Source organism: Phyllopteryx taeniolatus, chromosome 6 (genome assembly GCF_024500385.1).
Source record: "Phyllopteryx taeniolatus isolate TA_2022b chromosome 6, UOR_Ptae_1.2, whole genome shotgun sequence".
Taxonomy (NCBI): domain Eukaryota; kingdom Metazoa; phylum Chordata; class Actinopteri; order Syngnathiformes; family Syngnathidae; genus Phyllopteryx; species Phyllopteryx taeniolatus.
In genome coordinates this window covers 2,929,012-2,956,128 of record NC_084507.1, presented here as the reverse complement: position 1 = coordinate 2,956,128, position 27,117 = coordinate 2,929,012, and the positions used below count along the sequence as shown (strand labels likewise).

At 41.3% G+C, this 27,117-nt stretch overlaps 1 protein-coding gene across 3 annotated transcripts in view; it reads left to right on the top strand.

Annotated features, from left to right (window-relative positions):
• The window catches only part of LOC133479384 (intermembrane lipid transfer protein VPS13B-like), a 489,205-nt gene that overhangs the window by 375,983 nt on the left and 86,105 nt on the right, over positions 1 to 27,117 (top strand). For all 3 annotated transcript variants that reach the window (XM_061776308.1, XM_061776310.1, XM_061776309.1), the window contains 3 exons: positions 14,823 to 15,025; positions 17,500 to 17,716; positions 24,959 to 25,143. In XM_061776308.1, coding sequence (XP_061632292.1) covers positions 14,823 to 15,025; positions 17,500 to 17,716; positions 24,959 to 25,143 — 605 coding nt within the window. The remainder of the gene's footprint in view (positions 1 to 14,822; positions 15,026 to 17,499; positions 17,717 to 24,958; positions 25,144 to 27,117) is intronic.

Here is a 27,117-nt window from a genome sequence, read left to right as displayed (position 1 = left end):
TAGAGGTTTTACCTCTAAGTGGCTTGTTTGTACATGCTGCATTGCTGTGCAACCTCTCACTACGGTTGCTGAGGGACAAAGACAAAATTGGGGCAGGGCTACACAAGTGCCTGCATCTGTTTTACAGATGGTGATATAGAGTTACATTATACTAAGATATTTCTGTGTCTAAGCATCTCATTAAAACCTCAAAAAACTTGTATTTTGTTTACCTTAGTCTACTTAGCTGCACAATGAAACAATACTACATGCTGCCCCACTTTTCATCAACCTTTTCCATCATGGATGTGTTGACTTTGACAAAACCATACACTGGAACCTCTTAAGGGTCAATGCAATTTGTTACAGAATGCCAGTCAACCTCCAATTTAGTCAGATTTATAGATAGAAAAACAATTCCATCACGACTAATATACAGGTAGTTCAGTGTAATTGGGGTGGTTTATTCACATTAAGTGTACGCCCTGCAACTGGAGGGTGGCTTATTCACATCCCTGCCCGAGTGCATGTCGTTGTTGTGTCCCTGCGCAAGAAACTTAACCCACATTGCCTACATATGAATGTGGTTGGATATTTGGTGGCGGTCGGCGGGCCCGTAGGCACAGAATGGCAGCCATGCTTCCACCAGACTGCCCCAGGGCAGCTGTGGCTACACAAGTAGCTTACCACCACAGGGGTGTGACTGTAGAGTGAATGAATAATGTGGGCAATTGTACAGCATCTTTGAGTGCCTTGAAAAGTGCTATATAAAGTGTATGCATTATTATTAATAAGGAAAGGTGTTGACCTCTGACAGTTGTAAAATGTAAAAGCAATAAGAACACGCTTAGTCTTAACTTTAATGGCAAATGATGAAGCCCTAATGCTTTTTGAGAGTAATGAATCTCACTCACTAAATTTTCATCATATTTTTATTTAGTTAATATTCTATGCGTAAATCCAGTGAACCAATGTTAAAAGTCAAACTTTTAAATAATAAAACATCCTCCCTCAACTTTCCAGTTGTCACACATTGAAGTGGAATTTTACTATAAGTCTCTGTCACGCAACTTCCAATGTGTGTTATTCTTGTTCTCCTCTTACATTCTTCTTCTCTTACTCCTTGTTGTGGCTGATCTTTCTTTTATGTATTACAAAAAAGGCGGGGGGGGGGGGGAAACTAACAAAGTAATCAAAACACATCCAGTGTTCATCCTTTGGACTTGCTGAATTGAGCTCTTTACTAACACGGACTTCTCAAGGGACATCAGACTTGACGTCTTTTAGGGCAAGAAAACACACACCCAGAGTTAATCATTGGAGGGATCTTGCTTTCCTTATAAATATGAACATATTATAAAAACATGTGCCCTCATGGAATTAGGGTTTGACTGGAGAATCGTTACAATTATTCAGTTTGGCTCACTCGTGTTTACTGATATTACTGCAGTTTGGCTGGAAAATGGTTGCTGGTATGCCCCAACAAGATTATGTAGACAAGCACGTCTGTTCTGAGCAGCACAGCTATAAATATAACACTGTCACCATATGCTACAAAACTTTTATTTTCTTCCTCGTAATTCCTATTTGAGCACTTGGTGAAAACCTGTGAGGTTTCTTATGTCTAGCTCATTATAGTTGGTAATATTTCATCCCTGTCTTTGAAAGAATGTTGAAAAGTTCATGTGGGGTGAAACTTGTCCATGTTGCCAGTGGAATACAAGAAAGCCAAAGTATGCTTGTGTGTGGGAAACAGTATTTTTTAAAGCAAATGTCTCAAACCTAGCTGTTTAGCGACATGTTTGCCTCACCTTTTTTAGTCTCTTGATAACTTTGGGACTCTTATAGGGAGGGCTCTGTCATAAATTGTCTCTGTTCCCCAAGGATGCCTTCTCATAGTGATTCCAGATTTTGTTGCCATCATAAGGAGACAGATGTCTTCAATTACGACGACTGATTGTTGGTTCCAATAGGTCTATCTCCCAATTTTACGTATTTTGTTTTGTTTGTTTTTTGACTCCGCCGCACCGGCTCCATCACTCACCGATCCAGACTGCTTTTTAATCCGTACCTCTGAAAAAAAAGATACCTTAGAAATTTACTCAGATGAAAGTTAAGATTCCAGTTTGAGAAGCCTCAATCAGTCAATGGGAATGACCCCCATGAGACTGGCTGTTCATATGAGATGTTAGACAGGAGAATGTAATAGGACTACTGCTGCAATATTTACCAGTACTACTGCTACTCTTGTTGCTCTCCTGGCCCTTAGTGGATGATAGTTGGTATTGATGGAGCACAGCACAAGTGAGCAGAATGTCAGTGTGCATGGAAGGAGACATAAGGACAGGGGAAAGAAAGATGGAAGGAAAATCATTTCAAAGCAAGTATTGTAGAAGATTGATGCAAACATGGAGAAAAAGCAGCTTGAATAGAACGAGGATACAGACAAAATTAATTAGTGTACAAAGAGCAGATGTTGTGGAGGTCATTCAAGAAACACTGGAAAAAGACGTCAATAAACAAGAGAATGGCAAAAATGGAAAGAATGAGATATGATAAAGGGCATGAAGTAAGAAGAGAAAGCAGGGAAAACAGAGGTCTTCCCTGAATATGTCATTGCACGCACCCCACCTCATCCTGTCTTCATGAGACTTTAGCTGCTCTAACATCTGGGGGTCTGTACCTGGTCATAGCAGCCACGCTCTGCCAAGGAACAAGATGGAGAGAGAGGGGATTAGGTTGACAGTGAGGTGTGTTACCAGATCCTGTGTTAATGAAAAGCAAGTGGAAGCCCCACATTCTTCCCTCCGTCCACGGCTCACCACTCCCCAAGGTAGAGGGGCATTCATAGTTCATTGAAAGAAAGGAGGGAGGTGGGCAAAAAGAGAGAGAACAGATGTCTAAAGGTCCATGAAACAAGACCTTCCCTAATCTCTCAACTCTCCATCAGACTGCTCAAAGAGTGCCCCCGACTTCCTATGAACGAACACACACACACACACACACGCCTACTTTTTCACGCGCATACGACAATATGTAGTCTGACATACAAAGCTTTCACCTCAGTCCTGTGCCTCTGTGGACCCTTCCCAACCCTCATGACACCCCACCACCCCTACCCCAGCCCACACTTCAACTCTACCACCCCACTTCTTCAGGCTGGTTTACTCTAACATGCTTCCAACGGAAAACGTCTGCTCGTAGGAACAAGATGAAAGCTACCCAGTATTTATTTAGGTGTCTTCATTTAATTCATTATTAATTGTTTTCTTGGACAACCTTTGGATTGGGATCAAACCTGTTAGTTTACACACAACAAAAATTATGATCCCTTTCCAAGTATCCTGTTGTTATTATTGTCTTTGTTTTATCCAGTACTGAGCATTTTCCTCCACAAAGCATCTGGCTCGTCACAGTGTTCTCTCGTCACTTAAACAGTTGGAAAAGGCCAAAGACAGTGACATGATCATAAATCATCGTTAAAAAAAATACATTAATAACAATTTGACCAAACTAATAATTTTGTCAACTGAACAGGCATTTTTAAAGGGGAAATATTGTGTTATGGAACATGTATTTTTTTTGTTTGTGTACAAATATTTGGCCCTCAGGAGAGCCTGCCCACCCCATCATGTGTGAAATTAAACAACCAAGTAAATTACTTATCTACTTATTTCTGAAAACGTGCCTGTCAGCAAGTCAATCTGCCCCCCCCGCCAATCCCATACACACACACACACAGTTACAAAGCGGTGTGGCTCATTAACATAGGTAATAACCACCACACACATTTTTCGGCCAATGACATGCCTCTTTTAAGTAACCTTTTAACCTTCTTAACTATCATATAAGCAGAAAAGTGAAAGTACTGTAATTTCTGAGATGCACCTCTCTCATTGAAGCTCAAAATCCAAAATCCTTCCATTTTCTTGACCACTTATCCAATTTTGGGTACTTTTTCAATTGATTGTCAAAGAAGTGTATTAAAAAGACTGTACATTTCCATACATGGCTCATAATTAGATATTGAAATTAAATAAAATAGTACTCTGCCTTTAATGACAAGTGATGATGCATACAATGATGCTGAAGTCTTTTTTTTTTTTTTTGCATGCGAGTCCGTTTAAGTATCTGCCGGTGACATCATGCTTGATAATCGTCCATCTTTGAATTAAAGTTAGCAAATGGAGGCAGGTAAGAGGTCTCTTTGTAAAAATTGGTTATCATTGCCATACAGTTCGGGCTAGAAGCCTCTACTCCCAAACGTCAACCCATGCAACTTAAACAATGGTCGGATTTACAGTGTATGTGAATTTTCCCTATCACAGGAGCGTTATATTATCGTCTATTCACCAAAATTGTGTTTACAGTTTAATGTTTTTGTTTTGAATTTCCATGTTGAAGTGTCAACTGTTTACATCAGGAGTGTCAAACTATTTTTTGTCACGGGCCACATCGTAGTTCTGGTTTCTATTATATGGCCATTATGACTGTACCCATATAAATGTATGATCGTCTCATATTATTACAGACCATATACACATAAAATTAATAGATGACTGCTTGCGAAATAAGAGGCCAGTTTGTTCAACTATTATATAATTCATTTTAAAAGGGGGATTGATTAAAAAAAAAAGTACAACATTAATACCACTGAAGAAAATTTTGAGTTTTGGTATGCTATCAAGAAACAAGAAGTCAACGGCACATGATTGTCTTTCACGGGCCACATGATCTAGCCCCCGGGCCTTGAGTTTGACACCTGTGGTTTCCATTTTTAATCAAATTGAGATGCATTGAAGCTTTCGGATCGGTATTCTGCTCTGCTCAAGCCCACGTTCATCAGACAGAAAACATGACTTGTTACTTTGTACTTTTTCCACTTGTTTAAGTCCTAGAGTAAGGTTAGTTGTTTTTGTTTTCTCTTGTATTTGTCTGTGCAATATGTGGGGCTTATACGTGAAATAAATGGGTGCAGTTTATACAGTATACCTGTGCGCTCAATTTTTTATTTTTTATTTTTTTTTAAAGTAAGACGAGCATTTATGTTCTTTTTGGTCTGGAGTGATTTTCGCCTTGGAACTCTGCCATGGATTCCATTTCCGCCCAGTTTCTTCCTTATTGTTGTGTCATGAACACTGACTTTAACTGAGGCAAGGGAGGCCTGCAGTTCTTCAGAGGTTGTCCTGAGTTCCTTTGTGGCCTCCTGGATGAGTCTTTGCTGTTCTCTTGGGGTAATCTTTGTAGGCCGGCCACTCCTGACAAGGTTCACCACAGTTCTGTGTTTTCTCTATGTGAGAATAATGGCTTTCCCTATGGTTTGCTGGAATCTTAAAGCTGTAGAAATGTCTTTTGTAACCCTTTCCAGGCTGATAGATGTTAATTACTTTATTTCTTGACTGTTGTGGAATTTCTTTGAATCGTGTCATTTTGTTGTAGCTTTTTTAGATCTTTTGTCCGACTTGATTTGGTGGGAACAGATTCTGTTTAAATCAGTGAAAATTATCAAAAAATTGTGATTAGCCACAATTATTCATGATATAACTAGAGAGGTAATTACTTTTTCACGCAGGGCCAGGTAACTGAATAGTTTTTTTTTCTTAATAAATGAAATCATTTAAAAACAGCATTTTAAGTTCACCTTAGTTATAATTGTAATTGATATTTACATTAGTTTGGTGATCTTAAAACGTTAAAGTGGGGAAACTATGCAAAAATATAAGAATTTGAGAAGTGGCCAATACTTTTTCACAGCACTGTCTTGTTATTTGTCATCTTTTTTCTTATTCACTTGTATGTGCAGTTGCCTTATAAAGAACATCTTATAGATTCCCTTTTTCCTGTGGGTGTGATGTGAGAAAATCTCGGTGATACAAGAATAATTAATCTGCAGTATTTGTTCTGTTTGCCATTCTAGAACTTTGACTCCAAATGAAAAGATATTTCCGAAAATCTCCCAAGCCTTACTTTCCTTTTCTTTTGATTAATAAATTGGCACATATATTACAGAACAACATTTATCACATAGGGGTTGTCTAATGACTTAGATGACATACAACACTTGTACTTGGGCTGTAATGTCTGCCCCTATGGAACCAGTTCCCTATAGTGGTCTGGTGGTAAGTGGAAAGTGTATTCCTGTGGTGAGTGACAATATATTATTTCTATTACTCTAAGCATCTCAGCTAGTCTATGGAGGGTTCTGCTACTTAGGTAATGACTCCTTTAGGTTTCGTCTAATTGATACCAGTTCACCCTGAAGTATAAATCAGCCAGGCAGTGGTCAGATAAGGCCTGCCAGGAAGAAACTGAGACAGTAAATCAGCCGCGATCCTATCTAATCTTACCCAAGTGTTTGCCAGAGATGTGTTTCACTCTACGAAAACTTCCACCCACACCACCCACTTAGTTGCTGGAGTGACATAAGTTATATGTTAGCCTGCAGAGAAAGGCTGGTGTGCACTGGATTACTGGCGGGTCTGTAGAGTATTATGCAGGTGAAGGTTAGCATATGCACATCTTTGATTGAATGTTCTCAGCGTTTTGACATCGTTCCAGTTCTTTACATCAGTCAGCCAGCCATGCATGGACCAAGCTTCCTGGAATATGCTATTTACCCCCCACCCCCTCCCCATCCAATCATATACAGGGCTGCTTGTATTTACTGACTCGCTGATGCCCAAAGATTGGTACTGCAAGTTTTGCAGATACTTACATAGATGGTAAGGTATGTATGTACCTGTAGAAATTAATGACAGTCCCCCAAAAATTGAAAAACCCCAAATTTGGAATTCAATCACTGTAAGTGCATGTACATGTTCATATACTAATATCATTTTTGCAATGGTACCTTATAAGGAGGCTTTTCCAGCCATAGATGTTACCACAGCATCAAATGGCTCCAAAACAACAGCTGTAGGAGTTCCCCTGTGTGTGTGGTTGTGTGACTGCATGCGCATACATTTCCATGCATGGCCAATAAAATAAAATGCCCCCTGTTGGTCATGTGTGAACCTCTTATTTTTAACTTCAACAGAGATGTCGACGGTGCTACTTCTACACTGGGTTTTGTCACTCCCTCATTGTGCCTATAGCTTGAGGTGGGGTGCAAACCAGCCCGCCAGGATGAATTTGAAAGTAAAACAAATATGGCAGTGATCCTGCAGTTGTGTTGTGATAAGAGTTTCTTTAATTTCCAACTGTTTTTGAGGCTGTGAATGTGAAGAGGAGTCCTGACTTGTGACTGGATGAGAAAGCCAAGGGGGCAGGTGCAATTAAGTGTTAAGTCAGCAGCTTCACTACAATACAGTTTGGTGTGGTGGGATCATATGGTTCATGCAATGCCATATCATTTATCTATGTATTTTTTATGTGTTTAATTCATGCAGTTTATACATTTGAAGTGCAGCCAGTCACTTTCCTGCTTAGATAATACATTTGAAATAGTTTGCACATTAATTTGTACATCAATTTAGGTTTTGAGAATTATTCACATGTAGAAAATGGAGTGTGATAATTCCTAGATCTTCATAAATTGATTTTATTTGAATGTACAATACTATATTCTTCAGTTCCAAATACCTATGACTTGAAGTTTGGACCTCACTGCGATCACTTAAAATACACACATTTTCTTAAGAAATCTGAGATCGTTTTTAATGTTTCTTAAAAAGATAGTTCATTAAATGTCAACATTTTCATAAGGTACTACGGTATTGCTTTGCATTAAGGTAAAAGCAAAAGGGAGTTGGTGTTCTACCAATTTATTGTTTGATATGAATGTTGCTATGATTTTACTGGTGCGGCCAAGACAACATCAAATTAGACTTTATGTGGCCCCTGAATTGCAACTAGGGTAAGATTATCATAACAAATATATTGCAAATTGCAATTAGCGTTTATACATAGCGTACTGTATCTACGAGTATTGATTTAAAGTCCGTGCAACAATATTAGCGATAGCATGAGAAGCTAACAGGATCAAGATAGGTGTTCTTACAATGCTTAAAAATCATTATGGTGATGTAACTACAGGTGGCACATAAACAGATTACACCACTGGCTGAACAGATATGTCTTTGGTTTAGTATGCTCCTGTTTTTTTCACCTCGTGAGATAATGTAGTTACATCATGCTTTTAAAGTGACTCTGCTATTTGCTGGTGTGTTGTTGCTTACTAGATTGTAAAGATAATTATTTAAGTCAGAAACGCAACACTTTTGCTCCATTTGGGGTTATTTGAACTTCTACCGCTGCACCATGGAGAGCATCCTCACCAACTGCATCTCTGTGTGATGTGGCATTTGCTCTGTTGCGGACCATAGATCTCTCCAGAGGCTGGTGAAAACTGCCAAACGCATCACTGGTTCTTCACTCCCCACATTAAGGTCGTCCTACGCAAAAGACCTTTGCAGCTTTAACAGCTTCAGCTGTTCTAAGAAGGCTATCCACAAGGTTTAGCAGTGTGTTTATGGTAATTTTTTACCATTATTCCAGAAGCGCATTTGTGAGAAGCATAGTCATGTTGGACGAGAAGGCCTGGCTCTCAGTCTCTGCTCTAATTCATCCCAAATGTGTTCTATGAGGTTGAGGTCAGGACTCTGTGCAGGCCAGTCAAGTTCATCCACACCAGACTTTGTCATACATGTCTTTATGGACCTTACTTTGTGCACTAGTGCACAATCATTTTGGAAGAGGAAGGAGCCAGCTTCAAACTGTTCCCACAAAGTTGGGAGCATGGAATTGTCCAAAATCTCTTGCTATGCTGAAGCATTGGGTGTTCTTTTCACTGGAACTAAGGGGCCAAGCCCAGCTCCTGAAAAACAACCCCACACCATTATTCCAGCTCCACCAAACTTTACACTTGGCACAATGCATTCGGACAAATACCATTCTCCTGGTGACCACCAAACCCAGACTCGTGAATCAGATTGCCAGACGGAGAACACGGCCACTGCTTTAGCGTCCAGTGGCGGAGTGATTTACACCACTGCATCCAACGCTTTGCATTGAACTCGTATACTTGATGTATAGCTTGGATGCAGCTCTCGGCCATGGAAACCTATTCCATGAAGCTCTCTGCGCACTGTTCTTGCGCTAATCTGAAGGCCACATGAAGTTTGGAGGTCTGTAGCAATTGACTCGACAGAAAGTTGGCGACCTCTTTGCACTATGCGCCTCAGAATCGGCTGACCCCGCTCCGTCGGTTTATGTGGCCTACCACTTTGTAGCTGAGTTGCTGTCATTCCCAAACGCTTCCACGTTCTTATAATACAGCTGACAGGCGACTGTGGAATATTTAGGAGCAGGGCCCGAAATTAACACTCGCTAGGCGCCAAATGCGACTAAATTATCCTTTTGGCGAATGAATCCCAGAGTGCTACTCGTCATGTGGCGAGTGAATGTTTGTACCCACGTACACAAACATACACGCCCCAATCATTGTGCAACGGCATGTGTCCTGGAGCCGGTGATATTGGAGCAGGGCTCAATCTAACGTGACGGGAATGTGCATGACAACAGACAATCAGAGACATCCTTTTCTGGCTCCACTTCCATTTACAAGTTGCAAGAGTAAACAGAAACCGCGCCTACTCGGTCGGCTCGCCCTGTAGCGAGATCTGAGTCGGCGGCACCCCGTCTTCACCCCGCCCTCGCCCCAGCGACGGTGGTCCGCGAGTACACAATGCCGGTTGTGTGATGGCGTCTCCAAAGCAACATGGAGCAATGCTAGCCAATGTGTAAGGTATAGCTGCGCCCTCAAAAACGGACAACAGTGTTTATTCATTTGAAGACGTACCACCCAAGTGATTATGTGGAAAGCAAAAATAAATAAAAAATAATGTGATTGCAGTCAGTATAGCCTGTCGTTATTTGTTGCTAGCACAAGTAGCAGTTAGCCACTTCTAGCAGTGAGGCCACCAGCAACAACAATAATTTGTGTCATCATTATTCAAGTGGTTTGTAAAATGGCAAAACTACTTTATCTGTATTGTTATTACAGTTGATGCACATTTGAAAGTAGCAATCATGTTAACAGGGTATTAGCATTATAAATGGAGAATGATCATGTTTGCGATTCAAGGTGCCTTCATTTTCTCCATCATACCTCCAAAAATACTTCAAACCACTGTTATATTTTTCTACATTCACTCCACTGTTGAGCGCAAAGTGTTCTTATATTTTTCTTTGTGTCTTTTATTTGCTTAGTAAGTATGCTAATATATTGTTGGGGTTATTGTTTTAATTCTTGACTTTGAGGAGTGTTGTTAACAAAAGGCATTCACAAAATGTTGAAATACTCTCTAGCTTCTTTAGTTTTCAGTTTAGATGCTTTAAAACGGGCTATTTGAAAAAAGCTTTAAAACAATATAAAACATTTGTGAATTTTATTTTGATTTATTATTTCAGAATCAATGTTGGAAAAATTCATTTTCTACACCAACTTGGTCAAAGTTCAGTTCATTGTTCATAATTCCAAATTTTTAACTAAGTTACGGGTTCAAAAATTAACTAGTTCATAGTTATTTTTTTACCCCCCAATATGTTGCTGACGGGCTATTACCCTCAAAATAGTGGCATTTCATTTCCCCATTGTTGCCACCCATTCAGGCCACACGAGTAGCCAGCTGGAGCTTTCACCCAACAATCTCAAAAACATGTCGCTTTGTTTTTTTTTGTTGGTTTTTTGGGTTTTTTTTAAATGATGAATTAAAACAAAAACAAGACTGTAGGACTATATGTGCAACCAAAAACATGCAACACAGTATGACAGGAACGATGTTGAAAGGACATTGATAACTTTGCATTCCCAGGAGCATTTAACAAAATATCTATCTTATCTACTATCAAAAAAAAATCCATCTTTTCACAGTGTGATTGTACAGTGTTATGACTAAAGCATTCAGATGGAAATAATAATTTTACTAGCAATCCATTTTTACAGTTATGTATTGTATTACAAAAGAATCAAGGAACATATTTGCTCCTATGCACACAGTGTCCCTGAACACACCTTGTGCACTCACGCAGCTGCGGCATGCCTGACTATAGTTTCTGAATTGTGAAGAGCAAAATAGGAAATGCAGCAGGTGTACATTGTTTCCTGCGTCCTCTTACCATAGTTATCATATGTTTGAAGCGTTATAATTGACTGTAACATGGGTGCTAATCTTATTAGCATGTCCAAATGGGTCCCTGTTAATATAACAGTTGATTCACAGTGTATTACAGGACACCAACATCGCAGCGGACCCTGCGATGTGACTATTGCGCATAGGTACATACTGATGACAATGCTCAAACAATGTATCGTACAGCCCTAGTGTATACTACTATTCAGATGCACCTCCTGCTCTCTTACCACTCACTGGTTAGATGCTAAACTGTCTCAATACTTTTATGCTGTGCAATGACAAAGTTGAATCTAATCTAATTTATGCTGCTTTATTCGCTTCTCAGTCACCAATCCATACAGCAAACCTTCCTGTTTATATTCTTGTGACCAATAGGAGAAGATAGTTTGTTGTGACGCATTTTGGTTTTGTACTTGCCATTTTTATTAAAGAACCGATTATTTACAAACCCATCAACTCATTTCAGTCGCTGCTGCTTACGATGTCTAATGAGCAAAAAGTGCATTTCAAATAAAACCGCAATACTTAGGAAATACCTGGATTTCCTCTACCAATATCGTGGTAACAGTGACAATTTTGGTCATTTAATTGTGATGTGATTTTTTTTTTATACCATTTTGTGTGTACTTGCCACATTAAAAAAAAAAATAATAATAATTTTGTCATAGTGTGACTGATTATAAAAGTTACATGGATATTGGTAGGCAGCCTAATTACAGACACAGCTTGTTTTATTTTTTTAGACAGGGAGCCTCGCAATATTTCTTTACATTTTCAAGGATTTGTAAACAAAAATGGCAGAGGCAGTCAAGGTCAAAGGGCTGCATTCCCGAGATGGCTGAGGTAGCTAAAGTCAAAGGTCAAAGTCTGCTGTGTGCAATTTTCAGTCCATCTTTTTTAGGATTATTTTTCTATGTCAAAGCAAAAACCTCCTCATGGCCTGGCGCATACAACGTCCGCGTGTATCAGAAACTTTACTTTACCGGGAACTCATAAATTCAAGGTGTTACATCATGTGCATTAGGGTCTCTTACAGTATTTGATGAGTTCTACAGAAAACCGATGACACCTGGCTCATCCTACTGTGTATCCAAGTATTTTTATTGTGCATTCCTTCCACTCACACTTTTCTGTTGCGCTGCATAATGTCTTTAGCTGTCTGCTGACGCATCTTCTGGGACCAACATACTGGTAATATGGTCACACAGAGCGCTTAGGAGTGGATAGGGAGGAGGTTGACAAATAAGAGTCTGACTTGACTGGATGGAAAAATGGGATGAGTAATGACTGTGATTCCCCCTCATTAAAATCATTCCAAATTAACGTAATTATTATGAGCTGCTGCTGTTGCTTCTGGTTGCAACTGCAGGATGCTGAGGTCAACTAGGCTGTAAATGATGCATGGTGAAAGAGTTGATTGCCCATTGGATCTGAGCATGTGTGTGTGAGTATGTTGCATGGTTTTGGGCGCACTAGCTTGTCCATAGTTCAACTTTCTGTGTCTGGGAATAAAAGACCACTTTTCACAATTTAAACAACCCTGTTTGGGAGTTTCCTTGCATTGTCAAATAAATCCTCACCATGAAAATAAACCTGTTCAATAAATAACTTTCAGTGCACCACAACACCAGAAGACGTTAGCAGGTAAACTGCCAACATGTATCAACAGCATCTGTCCTGGACAAATGACTCACCCCAGTGTAATATTTCAGAATGATTTATACAAAAAAAAGCCTTCTTTCAATGGAACACTCCAGTTGTGATGTTGGGCCCGAATATTGAATAAGACATATCTTAGTCAGTTTAGCAAGTCTGGAAAGATCTGTGCCATATAGATCATTTAATGTCATCCCCCCCCCCCAAGTCTACATACATTTGTCTCCTTAGTTGATCAGCTCCTGTTCCACTCCCACTGCATGGTTTTCCATTTTCTCCTTAAAAATTCACCTAGCCTATATCACACCAGAAGAACCCATTGGAATTTCTGCAAGCAGCTATGGTTTAAATATGAAATGTTTTGCGTCATTATTGATTGGTTACAGGAATTGGCAAAGGAATCATGCCAAGTATGTAGTCCACTGGATATCGTATTCCAAATGGAACCCTGGCAACAACCTTACCTGTATGCAGCTGTATTTTGTTGTTGGAGGCTGATGGATAGAATTCCCCCACTCTTTTTTGTCCAAGTCAATAAAAAAATGTAATGAAAAATGACATTTATATCAGTTACATACTGTAAATGTAGTGAAGATAAATCAATCATTGCTGTTCGAAGATGACATATCGTTTACCCAATAGCTTAGTTGCCAAAGTCAGATTGGAACATTTTCGGAAAACAAGAAAAAGCACAACGAATTCAATAAACAAAAAGTCCAGTTGCCTTGTTTCAACCTTTGGGGATTACCATGACCTGGATGACTGAGAATCTACACAGACAACAAAAAAACAAAAACAAGCAAAAATTTCAGCACGCACATTGGTATTTTTGATTGACATTGTGACAGTAAAGTTAAAAATGACTTGGGCAATTATGCTATTAGGCTAATGATTTGTATAAATGTGCCCTATGTTAGCCACATCTGTGTAATATAATGTGGACTGTAGTTGCATGTGCACGCTCTACTTTTCTGCTTCCCAGGACTCGGAGCCAAGCACAGTGGAGGGACCATTACTGCCGTCAAAAGGCAAAGGGCCACTTCACAGGGCATTATTAGTCATTCTGGTTTGAGGTTTCCAAATGGGCTGCTGCTGTTGCTGTGACTGACCAGCTCAGCCCTGCCATGTTAACAACTACTAGATGAGGTTGGAGTCTGCTGATTTATGGGGACTTATAGGCCAACTTCTGGACAGCCTGTGACCACAGTTAATGACCCATCTGCGATTAAATGGAAAGGACAGAGAGTGCTGTCTTATTGTGGTGGCTCCTGCTATGTTTGGTTCTTTCGGGATGAGTGGGTGTTTGGCTTCTCCATGTGGATCTCACCATGTTTTTTTCAGTCTCACTGTCTTTGTTTAAACATGTTGGTTAGCGGCACACTTTTAAAGAAAAACAGGAGCAGCCTGATTCCCTGATTCTTATTGTAATTGTTCCCATGCAGATCAGTTATAATTGAAAGAATCTGTGCCAGAGTAAAAGTGTCACAATCAAATCTTATCTTTATTAACTGCACAGGCATTCTTTCGGTAACATTTTACAGTTTTTACTGTCATACAAGTAAATATAGAGTAAATGTATGTTAACCACAGTTACTAATAATGTGTACTTACCGACATGTTTGATGTGCGACAAATGGTAACGAGTGTACAAAGTGTACTTTTATATTATTATTGTTGACGTATTGTTGAATTGGCCATATGGTGACCAGCCTGGACAGATATAAGGGGACTGAACAAGTGACATTACCATGTATAAGATTCATAAGAGACCAAGTCGACATGGGCTGGCGCGCAGGTACCGGTTGTACAAAGTGTTCAACCTTGAGGGCATTTGGATTTGTATGTTCCACGGTAGTTATTACATGAACAAACCTTAATTCCATTTGATTGCTTTTTCCTGTATTTCATCTTTTTCAAAAGATAGTGTAATATGTCTGTGGATACTGTATGGTGTTCTATGACTGGCCTAACATTTTCCATTGTCCTGGTCCAATGTTTTTATATGGTTGTGTAACCCCTCATCATTTCTTGTCACTTCTTCTGTTCTCCCAGATGCAGTGCAATCTGCTTCTGTGCAGCTGGAGCTACAAGATGTGCTGATGAGAACAGGGCTGAAAGACAGAAGCCATCTCCTACTGGGGCCATTTTCTTGCAGCAGCTCACTGGAGGCGAGGTGGTGTCGGCACAGTGGTAGTCCTGGACCTGAGCCTGGTCCCCCTAAACTGCTGCTGGACCTGAAAGGAGGCCTGTTGCAGGTCTAAATACCTCCATATGTGATAATTACAGTACATTTGTAAGAGGTCAAGAACCTCTGTAACATTTTTGGGCTAAGTATTTTTGTTATAGTTAGATGATATTCCAATTCCATTTGAGTGCTTTTCGGTTTCGCATTAATAACATTCTTTGATATTTTGCTGTTTTATTCTGCTGTTCCTCTTGAATTCTGTGTTACCGGCTGTAGTTGTAGTACTAGAAGAGGCATTGAACCCTTCAAATCCACTGTGACCAGTATGTGTGTGTCACTTGGGGTCTCATCTGCCGGTTAAGTAGTGGAACATTATTTGGCAATTTCTAGGCTGGGTTATATTTTATATGTGGCTTTGTGCTCAGTGTTACATAATGTCCCAGCTGAAAAATCCCCTTTTCAATGTGACTAACTGATTGCATTATTACTAATGTATTGTTCCACATTACTACTTCAGAGTGACCCTGCTCTCTGTCTTTTTCAGTGGTTGCCCTTAATACGTAGTTGTATGTTTCCCTTTGAAAATATTGGTGTTCGTGGTGTTTTAATCAAGTGCTGTACAAAAACCACTGGAATTCCTTCCGATTTCTTCATCTTATTTTCTCTCTCCAAATGCCTCGAAGAAACTCCCACAATTTTCCTGTTTTCAGAGTTTAGTCATTAGTTAGTAGCAGGCACGCACACAGCACCATGTGTGAAATGCTTTTGACTCAGAGATTCCTGCTCCTTTGTCCAAACCCCAGCAGACCCACATTGATGGTGTGTGGGAAGGGGGACACCATGTAAGAAGGAAACTTAGTTGTGTTTGGTAGTTATTGATCATGCACTGTAAAGTGGTGACTCATGTGACTGTTTCACATCTTGTTTTGGGAGATAATGTTGAAAAATGATCAACATCTGCATACACACATCACCCGTGAGTCATGTTGCTGTGCAGATATTTACTGTATGTGCTGACACCATGTACGATGCATCCTGAAAGTATTCAGAGCGCTACACTTTTTCTGCATGTTACAGCCTTATTCCAAAATGGAATAAATTCCTTTTTTTTTTCCTCAGAATTCGACACACAACACCCCAAAATGACAAAATGACTTTTCTTTTAAATTGCAAATTCATGAGAAATAATATATATATATATATATATATATATACTAAGAAACCACATGTGAGTATTAACTGGTCAATACTGTGTCGTTGGACCTTTTGCAGCAATTACAGCCTTTCTGAATACGATGCCATAAGCTTGGAATTTCTTTAGGCAGTTTTGTCCTTTTTTCATTGTAGCACCGCTCAAGGTTGGATAGGGAGTGTCTATGAACAGCCATTTTCAGATTTCATTTGTATATGTTCAATAAGATTCAAGTCTGGGTTCTAGCCGGGCCACTCAAGGACACTCACAGAATTGTCCTGATCTCCTGCTGACAGATGAAGTGTCGCCCATCTGAGGTCAAGAGCGCTCTTGAGCAAGTTTTCATCCAGGTTGTCTCAGTGCATTGCTACAATCATCTTTCCCTCACTCCTGACGAGTTGCCCAGTTCCTGCCGCTGAAAACATCTCTGTGATGCTGGCACCACCATGCTTCACTGTTGGGATGGTATTTGCCAGGTAATGAGCAGTGCCTCTTTTCCCTCGAAACGTGAGAACTGGCATTCACGTTTAAATTTTGTCTCATGGTCCAAGACTCCAGATGCATTTGGGAAAACTCCATGCGGACTGCCATGTTCCTTTTAATGAGGAGTGGCTTCCATCTGGCCACTACCATATTGGCCTAATTGGTTTATTGCTGCAGAGATGGTTGTCCTTCTGGAAGGTTCTCCTCTTTAAGCAGAGGAACACTGGAGCTCCTTGACTAAGGCCCTTATGCCCCGATCATTCAGTTTATAAGGGGTGGCCAGCTCTAGGAAGAGCATTTGTGGACAATGGAAGCCACTGTGCCGATTGGGACCTTCAGAGCAGGAGTTTTATTTTCTGTACCCTTTCCCAGATTTGTGTCACAAGACAATCCTGTTCAATTCCTTTGACATGCTTGGTTTGTGCTTTGACATGACCTGTCAACTTCAGGACCGGATATAGAAAGGTGTGTTACCACGGCTGGACTCAAATTAAGCTCTCAAGGATTATCAGTGGAAACAGGATGCACCCGAGGTCAATTTGAGCTTCATGGCAAAAAACAAACAAACTAAGAAATCACACGTACATAAGTATTCCGTACTTATGTACATGTGATTTCTTCGTGTTTTATTAGTAAAACATTTTTTAAAAGGTCATCGTCATTACGGGTGTTGTGTGTAAAATTTTGAGGGGGGAAATAGATTTAATCTTTTTGCAGAAAAGTAATTTATTAAGTGCATGCTTGCCGGATACACTGTACTTCCAAACTTTTTTCCAGGAATTAATCTCACAGTTTCATTACTTCTGTAAACGCTTCTATTCTCCCCACCCACCTAAAGTCCAGCTGCTCTCCTGCTGCTTGCTACACAGGTGTTCTGGGGACAAGAACATCTAAATTGCCTGAAGCTAGTGGAGGAGCACCTGCAAGCATATCACTCTGCACAGAAAGGGGACTCGGAGGAAAACTGCTCTAAAGCCAAGACTTTTCTGGCCCAGCCACCGCCCTCCCCAGGCTCCCCCTGTTCTGGCTCAGAACACAGCTCTGACGACCTGCGAACGGGGAACTTTCAGTACATCCAGGACTCAGGTGAATAATAATTCCATTTGTATTTTAGTGGGTTACAAAATTACAAACTTATATATGTTTACTGGAGAAAACCGAGTTACACATTGGAGTCATAGTTATCTGACCGCTCTGTCCACCAAAGTTTGTGTGTGTGTGTGTGTGCGCACACCATACTGTAGGTCACAGGTTAATTTGGACCATGTTCAACTGGTGTGCAGGTAGCCAACAATTTGCACGATGATATCAATCAAAGACCTCTATGTAGAGAGGTTTGATCCGACAAAGCTGCCTGGTTCTACTCTAAGTAACATGCTGTCTTGACGTTCTTTGAGTTTTGTGTGTGCTGCTCTGGGTATGCACACATAGGAACATTATACAAAGAGGATCAAACTACTTAATGGCTGTAGACTAGTCATCCACTGTCAACTGTGGTTGACCTTGTTTTTGTTTTCAGTTTTACTCTTGCATCTTTGATAAAGAATGCAAATTTTGGGTGGCGTGGCACAGAGATTAAGAGTACGCCCGACAACCGCAGCGACGCTGATTTGTTTCCCCGCCCAACCGCATGTCGTCGTTTTGTCCCTGGGCAATACACTTAACCCACATTGCCTACGGATGAATGTAGTTGGATATTTGGTGGTGGTCGGAGGGGCTGTAGGCGCAGAATGGCAGCCACGCTTCCGTCAGACTGCCCCAGGGCAGCTTACCACCACCAGGTGTGACTGAGGACGGGATGAATAATGCATGAAATTGTAAAGCATCTTTGAGTGCCTAGAGAAGCGCTATATAAGTATAATGCATTGTATTGCTTGAACAAGGACACAGGGGACAAAGTTTGCAAGACGTTGTCAACAGACAAAGGAAAGCAATCCCCAAAGTGCAGAGTAGTGCAAGTACCCCCCAAGGGCTTGACAAAGGGATAGAAGGAACTTGAGAGAAGTAAAAGATAGAGGGAGAACAAAAACAAAAGGGTCTCTGCTAATGCGACTGAACGCCAAACCATGAAAATGTCTGTTTTTGCTTTTGTTTCCTCCTCTGTTTGCAGCAGAGTAATACGTTGGTCTCTTAACATGAAAGGAACATTTACCCACAGAGAGATTTTGCTACTCCCTGAAATGTGTTCGCTACAAAGAGTATCAGTTTTGTACCCCCAGGGTTATTTTTCCCCAAATAAACATTTTTCCAAAGGACTTGGATACGAAACAGCAGCCACAACTTGATTCAAACCCCACTCAAAAGTTTCAATCCATGTAATCCAGCTTTTTCAGGTGCTTGGCACAATTCAGTCAGACTGTTTACTCTCTAAAGAAAAAGTTTAGTCAACCCCTCTGTTTACATATTGCTTCTTATGCACATAAACATTCTGAAAGCATGGAAAAATCTATGTTCTGTTTTGGGTTCCATAGAAACACCTATAAATGCATCACTCCACATTTTGCAATCTCTGCTCAAAGTGCAGATCCGATTTTTATTCTGAATATATAAATAAGAAATGACAGGGACTGAGCAACAACAAAAGGAAGTTTTCTCACAGCAAATAAGACAGAGAAAAAAGAAGACACAGGAGTTCCCCCGTCCTGATTTGTGATATTTTTTTTGTGTCATATTTGTCGCACTTAAATGTTTCAGATCATCAAGCCAGTTTTAATGTCACAAAGACAGTGTTAAGTAAATAGGAAATCAAATTCCAAATGATGATTGTATTCAAACCTATCTGGCCCCATGTTAAAAAACATTTGCCCTCTAAAAACCGGTTGCGCCACCCTTGGCAGCATTAACTGGAATCAAGCATTTGTGATAACTGATGTGTTTTGCATCACTATGGAGGAATCTTGGCCCAGTCTTCTTCACATAATTGTTTTAACTCAGTTATATTGGAGGATCTTCGTGCACGCACTGCCCATTTATGGTCATACCACAGCATCTCATTGGATCCAAGTCCAGACTGTGACTTGGCTATTTCAAAATCTTTTTTATTTTACAACCCCAATTCCAATGAGGTTGAGCTGTTGTGTTAAACATAAATAAAAACACAATACAATGATTTGCAAATCGTGTTCAACCCATATTTAATTGAATACACGATTTTTAATGTTCAAACTGATCAACTTTATTGTTTTTAGCAAATAATCATTAACTTAGAATTGTATGGCTGCAACACATTCCAGAAATGCTGGCACAGGGTCATGTTTACCACTGTGTTACATTACCTTTTCTTTTAACAACATTCAATAAACGTTAGGGAACTGAGGACACTAATTGTTGAAGCTTTCTAGGTGGAATTCTTTCCCATTCTTGCTTCATGTAGAGCTTCAGCTGTTCAACAGTCCGGGGTCTCCGTTGTCGTATTTTACGCTTCATAATGCGCCACACATTTTCAATGGGAGACAGGTCTGGACTGCAGGCAGGCCAGTCTAGTACCCGCACTCTTTTACTACGAAGCCACGCTGTTGTAACACGTGCAGAATGTGGTTTGGCATTGTCTTGAAAAAGTCCATGAAAAAGACGTTGCTTGGATGGCAGCATATGTTTCTCCAAAACCTGTATGTACCTTTTCAGGATTATTGGTGCCTTCATAAATGTGTAAGTTACCCATGCCATTGGCACTAACACAGCCCCATACTATCACAGATGCTGGCTTTTGAACTTTGCATCTATAAAAGTACGGATGGTTCTTTTCCTCTTTGGCCCGGAGGACACGACGTCCACAATTTCCAAAAACAATTTGAATTGTAGACTCGTCGGACCACAGAATACTTTTCCACTTTGCATCAGTCCATCTTAGATGACCTCGGGCCCAGAGAAGCCGGCGGCGTTTCTGGGTGTTGTTGATAAATGGCTTTTGCTTTGCATAGTAGAGTTTCAAGTTGCACTTACCGATGTAGCGCCGAAATGCATTTACTAACATTGGTTTTCTGAAGTGTTCGTGAGCCCATGTGGTGATATCCTTTACACATTGATGTCGGTTTTTATGCAGTGCCGCCTGAGGGATCGAACGTCACGGGCATTCAATGTTGGTTTTCGGCCTTGCCGCTTACATGCAGTGATTTCTCCAGATTCTCTGAACCTTTTTGTGATATTATGGACCGTAGATGATGAAATATCTACATTCCTTGCAAATGTACGTTGAGGAGCATTGTCCTTAAACTGTGCGACTATTTTCTCACGCACTTGTTCACAAAGAGGTGAACCTCGCCCCATCTTTGCTTGTGAATGATTGAGCAATTCAGGGAAGCTCCTGTGGGATGTTCCAAACAGGTGTTTGATGAGCATTCCTCAACTTTATCAGTCTTTTTTGCCACCTGTCCCAGCGTTTTTGGAACATGTTGCAGTTAAGTTAATGATTATTTGCTAAAAACAAGTTTATCAGTTTGAACATTAAATGTCTTGTCTTTGTAGTGTATTCAATTAAATATAGGTTGAACATGATTTGCAAATCATTGTATTGTGTTTTTATTTGTTTAACACAGCGTCCCAACTTCATTGGAATTGGAGTTGTATAATCAATTCAGAGTTTCACTTGCTGGTATGTTTTGGGTCTGCTGCTGCATAACCCAAGTGTGCTTGAGTTTGAGGGCATAAACGGAAGCCCACACGTTCGCCTGCAGGATTTCCTGGTAGACAGCAGATTTCATTGTTCTATTGATCTCAGCAAGTCGTCTAGGGCAGTGATTTCCAACCTTTATGGAGCCAAGGAACATATTTTACAATTGAAAAATCTCACGGCACACCACCAACAAACAAAAATATCACAAAAAGTGGATACATTAATTACTGTATGTACTTCCATCTAATAGAAGAGCATTTATTTGTTCTGTCTGTCACTATGCCTCACTGGCATAATTAGATGAACAAAGATAAATTATTTCTTGTAAATAAATATTTTTTTGAGCAATTAAGTAAAACTTGATAATTTCCCACGGCACACCTGAAAAGCGCTCACGGCACACTGGTTGGGAATCACTGGTCTCGGGGTCTCTGAACTTCATTGTTGGTATGGTGGTTTTTGGGTGATGTGCAGTGCCATTTCTCCTCCAAACGTGGTGTGCATTATCCCATCCAAACAGTTACATTTTGCTCTCATCCGACCAGACTATATTCTCCCAGTATTTAACTGGCTTGTCCAAATGTTGTTCAGCAAACAAGCTTTGACATGCTTTTTGTTCAGCAATGGGGTCTTGCGTGCTGAGCGTGCATACAGGCCATGGCGGCGGAGTGCATTACTCACTGTTTTCCTTGTGACAACAGTACCTGCTGATTACATGTCTTTTTTAAGCTCTCCACAGGTGGTCCTTGGCTCTTAGACAACTCTTCTGATTATTCTTGGCACTCCTCTGTCAGAAATCTTGCGAGCAGCACCTGATCGAGGCAAATTTATGGTGGTATGTTTAGCTTTCCGCTTATGTATTACAGTCCCAACCATGCTCACTGGAACGTTCAGAAGGTAAGATATGCTCCTGTAACCAATGCCATCGTTATGTTTTGCAACAATTAGTTTGCGATGGTCTTGAGTCAGCTCTCTGCTCCTACCCATCATGAGATGTGTCTTGACTCGCACCTTGGCAATGAGACCTTTTTGGAGGCCATCAATTAGGACTGAACCAGCTGATATTCATTGGCAATGACAAGGGGCTGGATTGCTTTTTGATTATTGATAGATTTTAGGTGTTGTCTTGGCTTTCCATGCCTTTTTGCACCTCCCGTCATGTGTTCAATACTTTTTCCCTGTGTCATTTCACATTTTTACACACAACTTAATTTCTGAGCTTATTTGTTCTACTTTCTTTGTATGTATAGATTGTTTGGGTTGTGCCCAACATCTAGTGAAATGTTCAAGTCAGTAGCACCTTTGGAAATATATATATATTTTTAATGAGAAAAATGGTGACGTGTACTACTATACTATATAATACTTTTCAGCTGGTGTATATGGTTTGGTTAAATACACAATGTGTAATTCTGTTTGTTTTATGTTTAGTTTTACAGTAAACTACAACTGGTAGTGGAAACAAACAGCTTTAAGCAGGCACTTGGCCAATTTATTGACAAATTGTTCACTATCTTCCAAACTGCTGCTTGAAATTTACTTCCTCCATCTAGTGTTTGTAACTAATTTTTTTTCTCGCAATTCAAAACAAAAAAAAAGTCAGATTACTTGGAATTTAAGATGCCATTCGATTCAAAGTGTTGGGAGGAAAAAGTATGTGAAGCTCTTGGCTAATAACTAATGAATCAGTCATTAGTCGGCCAACCTAGAGTCTGCACACTGTGACGAGATTGAAGGTGTTGGTTAACGCTCCCCAGCTCTCGTAAAACAGTTTCGAGTTTTGTATTCTCAAAAAGCATTCCGGTACAAAAGAGCTCTCGGAATACCTAACATTCAAAATTGTTAACTTACAGTACATGAAGCTGAAAATGCTCACAGAAGCATCTCTAAAAGCCTTCATTTGTCATCAGTCCACAGATTGTCTGTAAATGGAGAAAGCTGAGCACTGTTGCTACTATCCCTAGGAATGGTCGTTTTGTAAAGATGACTGCAAGAGCCCAGCACAGAATGCTCAATGAGGTGAAGAAGAATACTGGAGTTTTGCCTAAAGACTTTAAAGAGGTCTCTTGACACATGCTGACATCTGTGTAAACAAATCTACGATAGGGATGTAATTGGAGGACATCACAGAGGAAGCCACTGTTGTCCAAAAAAACATTGCTGCACGTCTGAAGTTTCCAAAAGAGCTCCCCGCAACCTGAGGTGACACAGTGATTCCCCCCCCACGGCTTGATAAAGTGCATTCATCCAAGCGGCCCTGCTGTGAGACTACCACAAGAAGACGCCTACTGGACCCTCAAGTAATTAGCAGATCCCCTTGAAATCTTGGTTTGCAGTCATCAAAGAGTCCTTGTCTTCGTTTTGAACTGACAGCAGCCCAAAAGGGACGGATCGACGATGGAATGCAAAGACAGCAACAAACTATTTGCTTAATATTCAAACATGCACGCAAGGCAAGACCTGCTGGCGTTGAGAGCAACTGCAAAGCCGAACCGTGAACTCGCATTTGATGTTTAACCAAAGGAAAATTTCTGTTTTAATATTTTACGAACTCTGCTGAATTATTCCTAATGTATGCCTTGATGTCTGTGTCAGTTTGTCAACTCTACAGGTGCAGCCGTGAGATTGTGAGAACTGTTTGCCTTGATTTGACTCCAAGTAGCATGAAATGTGTTTTGAACCATAAGCACTTGATTTGCCAAGACTAAAGTTTAAACAGTCACTCTACATGCTTGACCTGTAAGTAGAGAGTACAAAGTTGGGGGTATAATATATGTTTTTAAACCCATTTTATGGGTAAAAATTGTAGACTAGATTCAAGCTGATGTGTGTGGTCTTGTCTGGTCCTCGGTCGTCTTCGACACGCCCCCGGCGTATTTAACTCTTGACTCCCGCCTTCTTGCTCTCGTGTATTTTTCTCTCTTGGTGTCCTGGCTGGCTGGCATCGGCTCTCCCTCCCCCCTCTCCTTTCTTTGTTTGGGCACGGAGCTTGGTAACCGCAGGCCTTGGGTTTGGAGACTGATTCCCAGCCTCTTCGTGGCTGTTCATAAAATGAAAAACATTCAGATTACGAGACTGATAAAAAGGTTTCTCGTCACTTTCCCTAAATTTTACACACATAAAAAGTGATGTGGTTCCCCTTTACGAGACAAATTAGTTCAACAGTGGTGATGCAACAGAACAACAACCCAAAGGACAGAAGTAAATCAAAACCTGAATGACTTTAACAGAAGAAAATATGTCGTCTGCAGTGGCCTAGTCAGTCGGAGTCCGGACCTCAACCCAACCGAAATGCTGTGGCACGACATCAACAGTGCGATTCACAGGCGGCATCCCAATAATAATGCTGAAGTGAAACACTTTTGTAAGGAGGAATGGTCCAAAATTCATTCTGATCGTTGGGCACGTCTGATCTGCTACTAAAGGAAACGTTTGGTTGAAGTTGTTGCTGCCAAAGAAGGCTCAACCAATTGTTCATTTCAAATGTTCACAATTTTTTTTCCACCCTGCACTGTGACATGTTCAGGAAAACAAATACATGGAATCATTATTTGTGTTATTAGTTTAGCTTGTTTGCGTGTCTATTTTTGTAACTTGAAGATCTGATCACGTTATAATCAATTAATGCAGGGATCCAGGTACTTCCAGAGCTCCCCTACATATTACCTGCACGTGTAAAGTGTATCTCATATAACTATCGGTTTACTTTGTGACAGCTTCCCAAAGATGGCCAGGACCACATGAGGTTGTGTTCTACGGTGAGACAGAGGATAGCCCAGGACTAATGCTGTGGAGGTATCCTGAACCTCGTGTGCTAACCTTCATCAGGATAACTCCAGTCCCTTTCAACACCATAGAGGACCCGGAAATCAGTATGGCTGACCTAGGGGACACCTTACAGGTAGAAACAAGCCAATGTTTGATTTTAGAAATAATTGATTGCACCCATGAACTTCCAACACATTACACTATATGATTGACAAGTATGCTAATTGGGTTTAGACTTAAATTTAGCAGCATACGAGTTTTTCACATCAACAGCTGATATAGTCAGGAGTGCCACCCGGGATTTGAGGCCACATGAGAAAATTTCCATTTGGGCACTTTCCCATCATTCCCTCTTAAGGGACTCATGCTTAGAGTACATCCATTGCACTCAACCAAACCTTGAGGCCAGTAACAGTTCATAAGTACAGTCATGTACAGTCTACACCACAACTGTCAGACTAACAGTAGTATTTATACTTGGTTGTCACTGTTTTTCATGACTTTTTATTTCAAATTAAATTTGTTTTGTTGTCTAAATTGCCCGTAGGTGTGAATGTGAGCACGGATGGTTGTTTGTTTCTATGTGCCCTGCGATTGGCTGGCGACCGGTTCAGGGTGTACCCCGCCTCCGGGATAGGCTCCGCAGCCCGCGGCCCTAGTGAGGATAAGCGGTAAAGAAAATGGATGGATGGATGGATGTTTTACATATATATATATACACCCTTTCCAAAAAAATTAGAATATCATGGAAACGTTTATTTATATCCATAATTCCAATCAAAGAGTTAAACCTTCATAGATTCTAAATTCAGGACCATCCATCCCATCCATTTTCTACCGCTTATCCGAGGTCGGGTCGCGGGGGCAGTAGCTTTAGCAGGGACGCCCAGACTTCCCTCTCCCCAGCCACTTCATCCATCTCTTCCGGGGGGATCCCAGGCCAGCCGAAGGATGTAGTCTCTCCAGCGTGTCCTGGGATCCTGCTCCAAGAGGAGGAGGATCTCATCCCCGACCTGGAGAGGACACGCCACCCTTTTCCGACTGAGGACCATGGTCTCAGATTTGGAGGTGCTGATTCTCATCCCAGCCGCTTCACACTCGGTTGCGAACTGCTCCAGTGAGAGTTGGAGGTCACGGCTAGAAGCCAACAGAACCACATCATCTGCAAAAAGCAGAGATGCAATACTGAGGCCACCAAAACGCACCCCCTCTACGCCTCGGCTGCGCCTAGAAATTCTGTCCATAAAAGTTATGAACAGAATCGGTGACAAAGGGCAGCCTGGGTGGAGTCCAACCCTCACCGGAAACGAGTCCGACTTACTGCCGGATATGCGGACCAAACTCAAACTCTGACTCCGGTCATACAGGGACCGAACAGCCCGTATCAGGGGGTTCGGTACCCCATACTCCCGAATCACACACCCACAGGACGCCCCGAGGGACACAGTCGAACGCCTTCTCCTAGTCCACAAAACACATGTAGACTGGTTGGGCGAACTCCCATGCACCCTCGAGGACCCTGCCAAGGGTGTAGAGCTGGTCCACTGTTCCACGGCCAGGACGAAAACCACACTGCTCCTCCTGAATCTGAGATTCTCCAGCTCCCCTGAATAGACCTTACCAGGGAGGCTGAGGAGTGTGATCCCCCTGTAGTTGGAACACACCCTCCGGTCCCCCTTCTTAAAAAGGGGGATCACCACCCCAGTCTGCCATCCAGAGGCACTGTCCCCGATGTCCACGCGATGTTGCAGAAGCGTATCAAGCAGGACAGCCCTACAGAGCCTTGAGGAACTCCGGGCGACTCTCATCCACCCCCGGGGCGTTGCCACCGAGGAGCTTTTTAACCACCTCTGTGACCTCAACCCCAGAGATAGGAGAGTCCGCCTCAGAGAACCCAGACTCTGCTCCCTCATGGGAAGGCATGTCGGTAGATTTGAGGAGGTCTTCGCAGTATTCTCCCCACCGACTCACAACGTCCCGAGTCGAGGTCAGCAGCGCCCCATCCTCACTATACACAGTGTTGATGGTGCACTGCTTCCCTCTCCTGAGGCGCCGGATGGTGGACCAGAGTTTCCTCGAAGCCGTCCGGAAGTCTTTCTCCATGGCC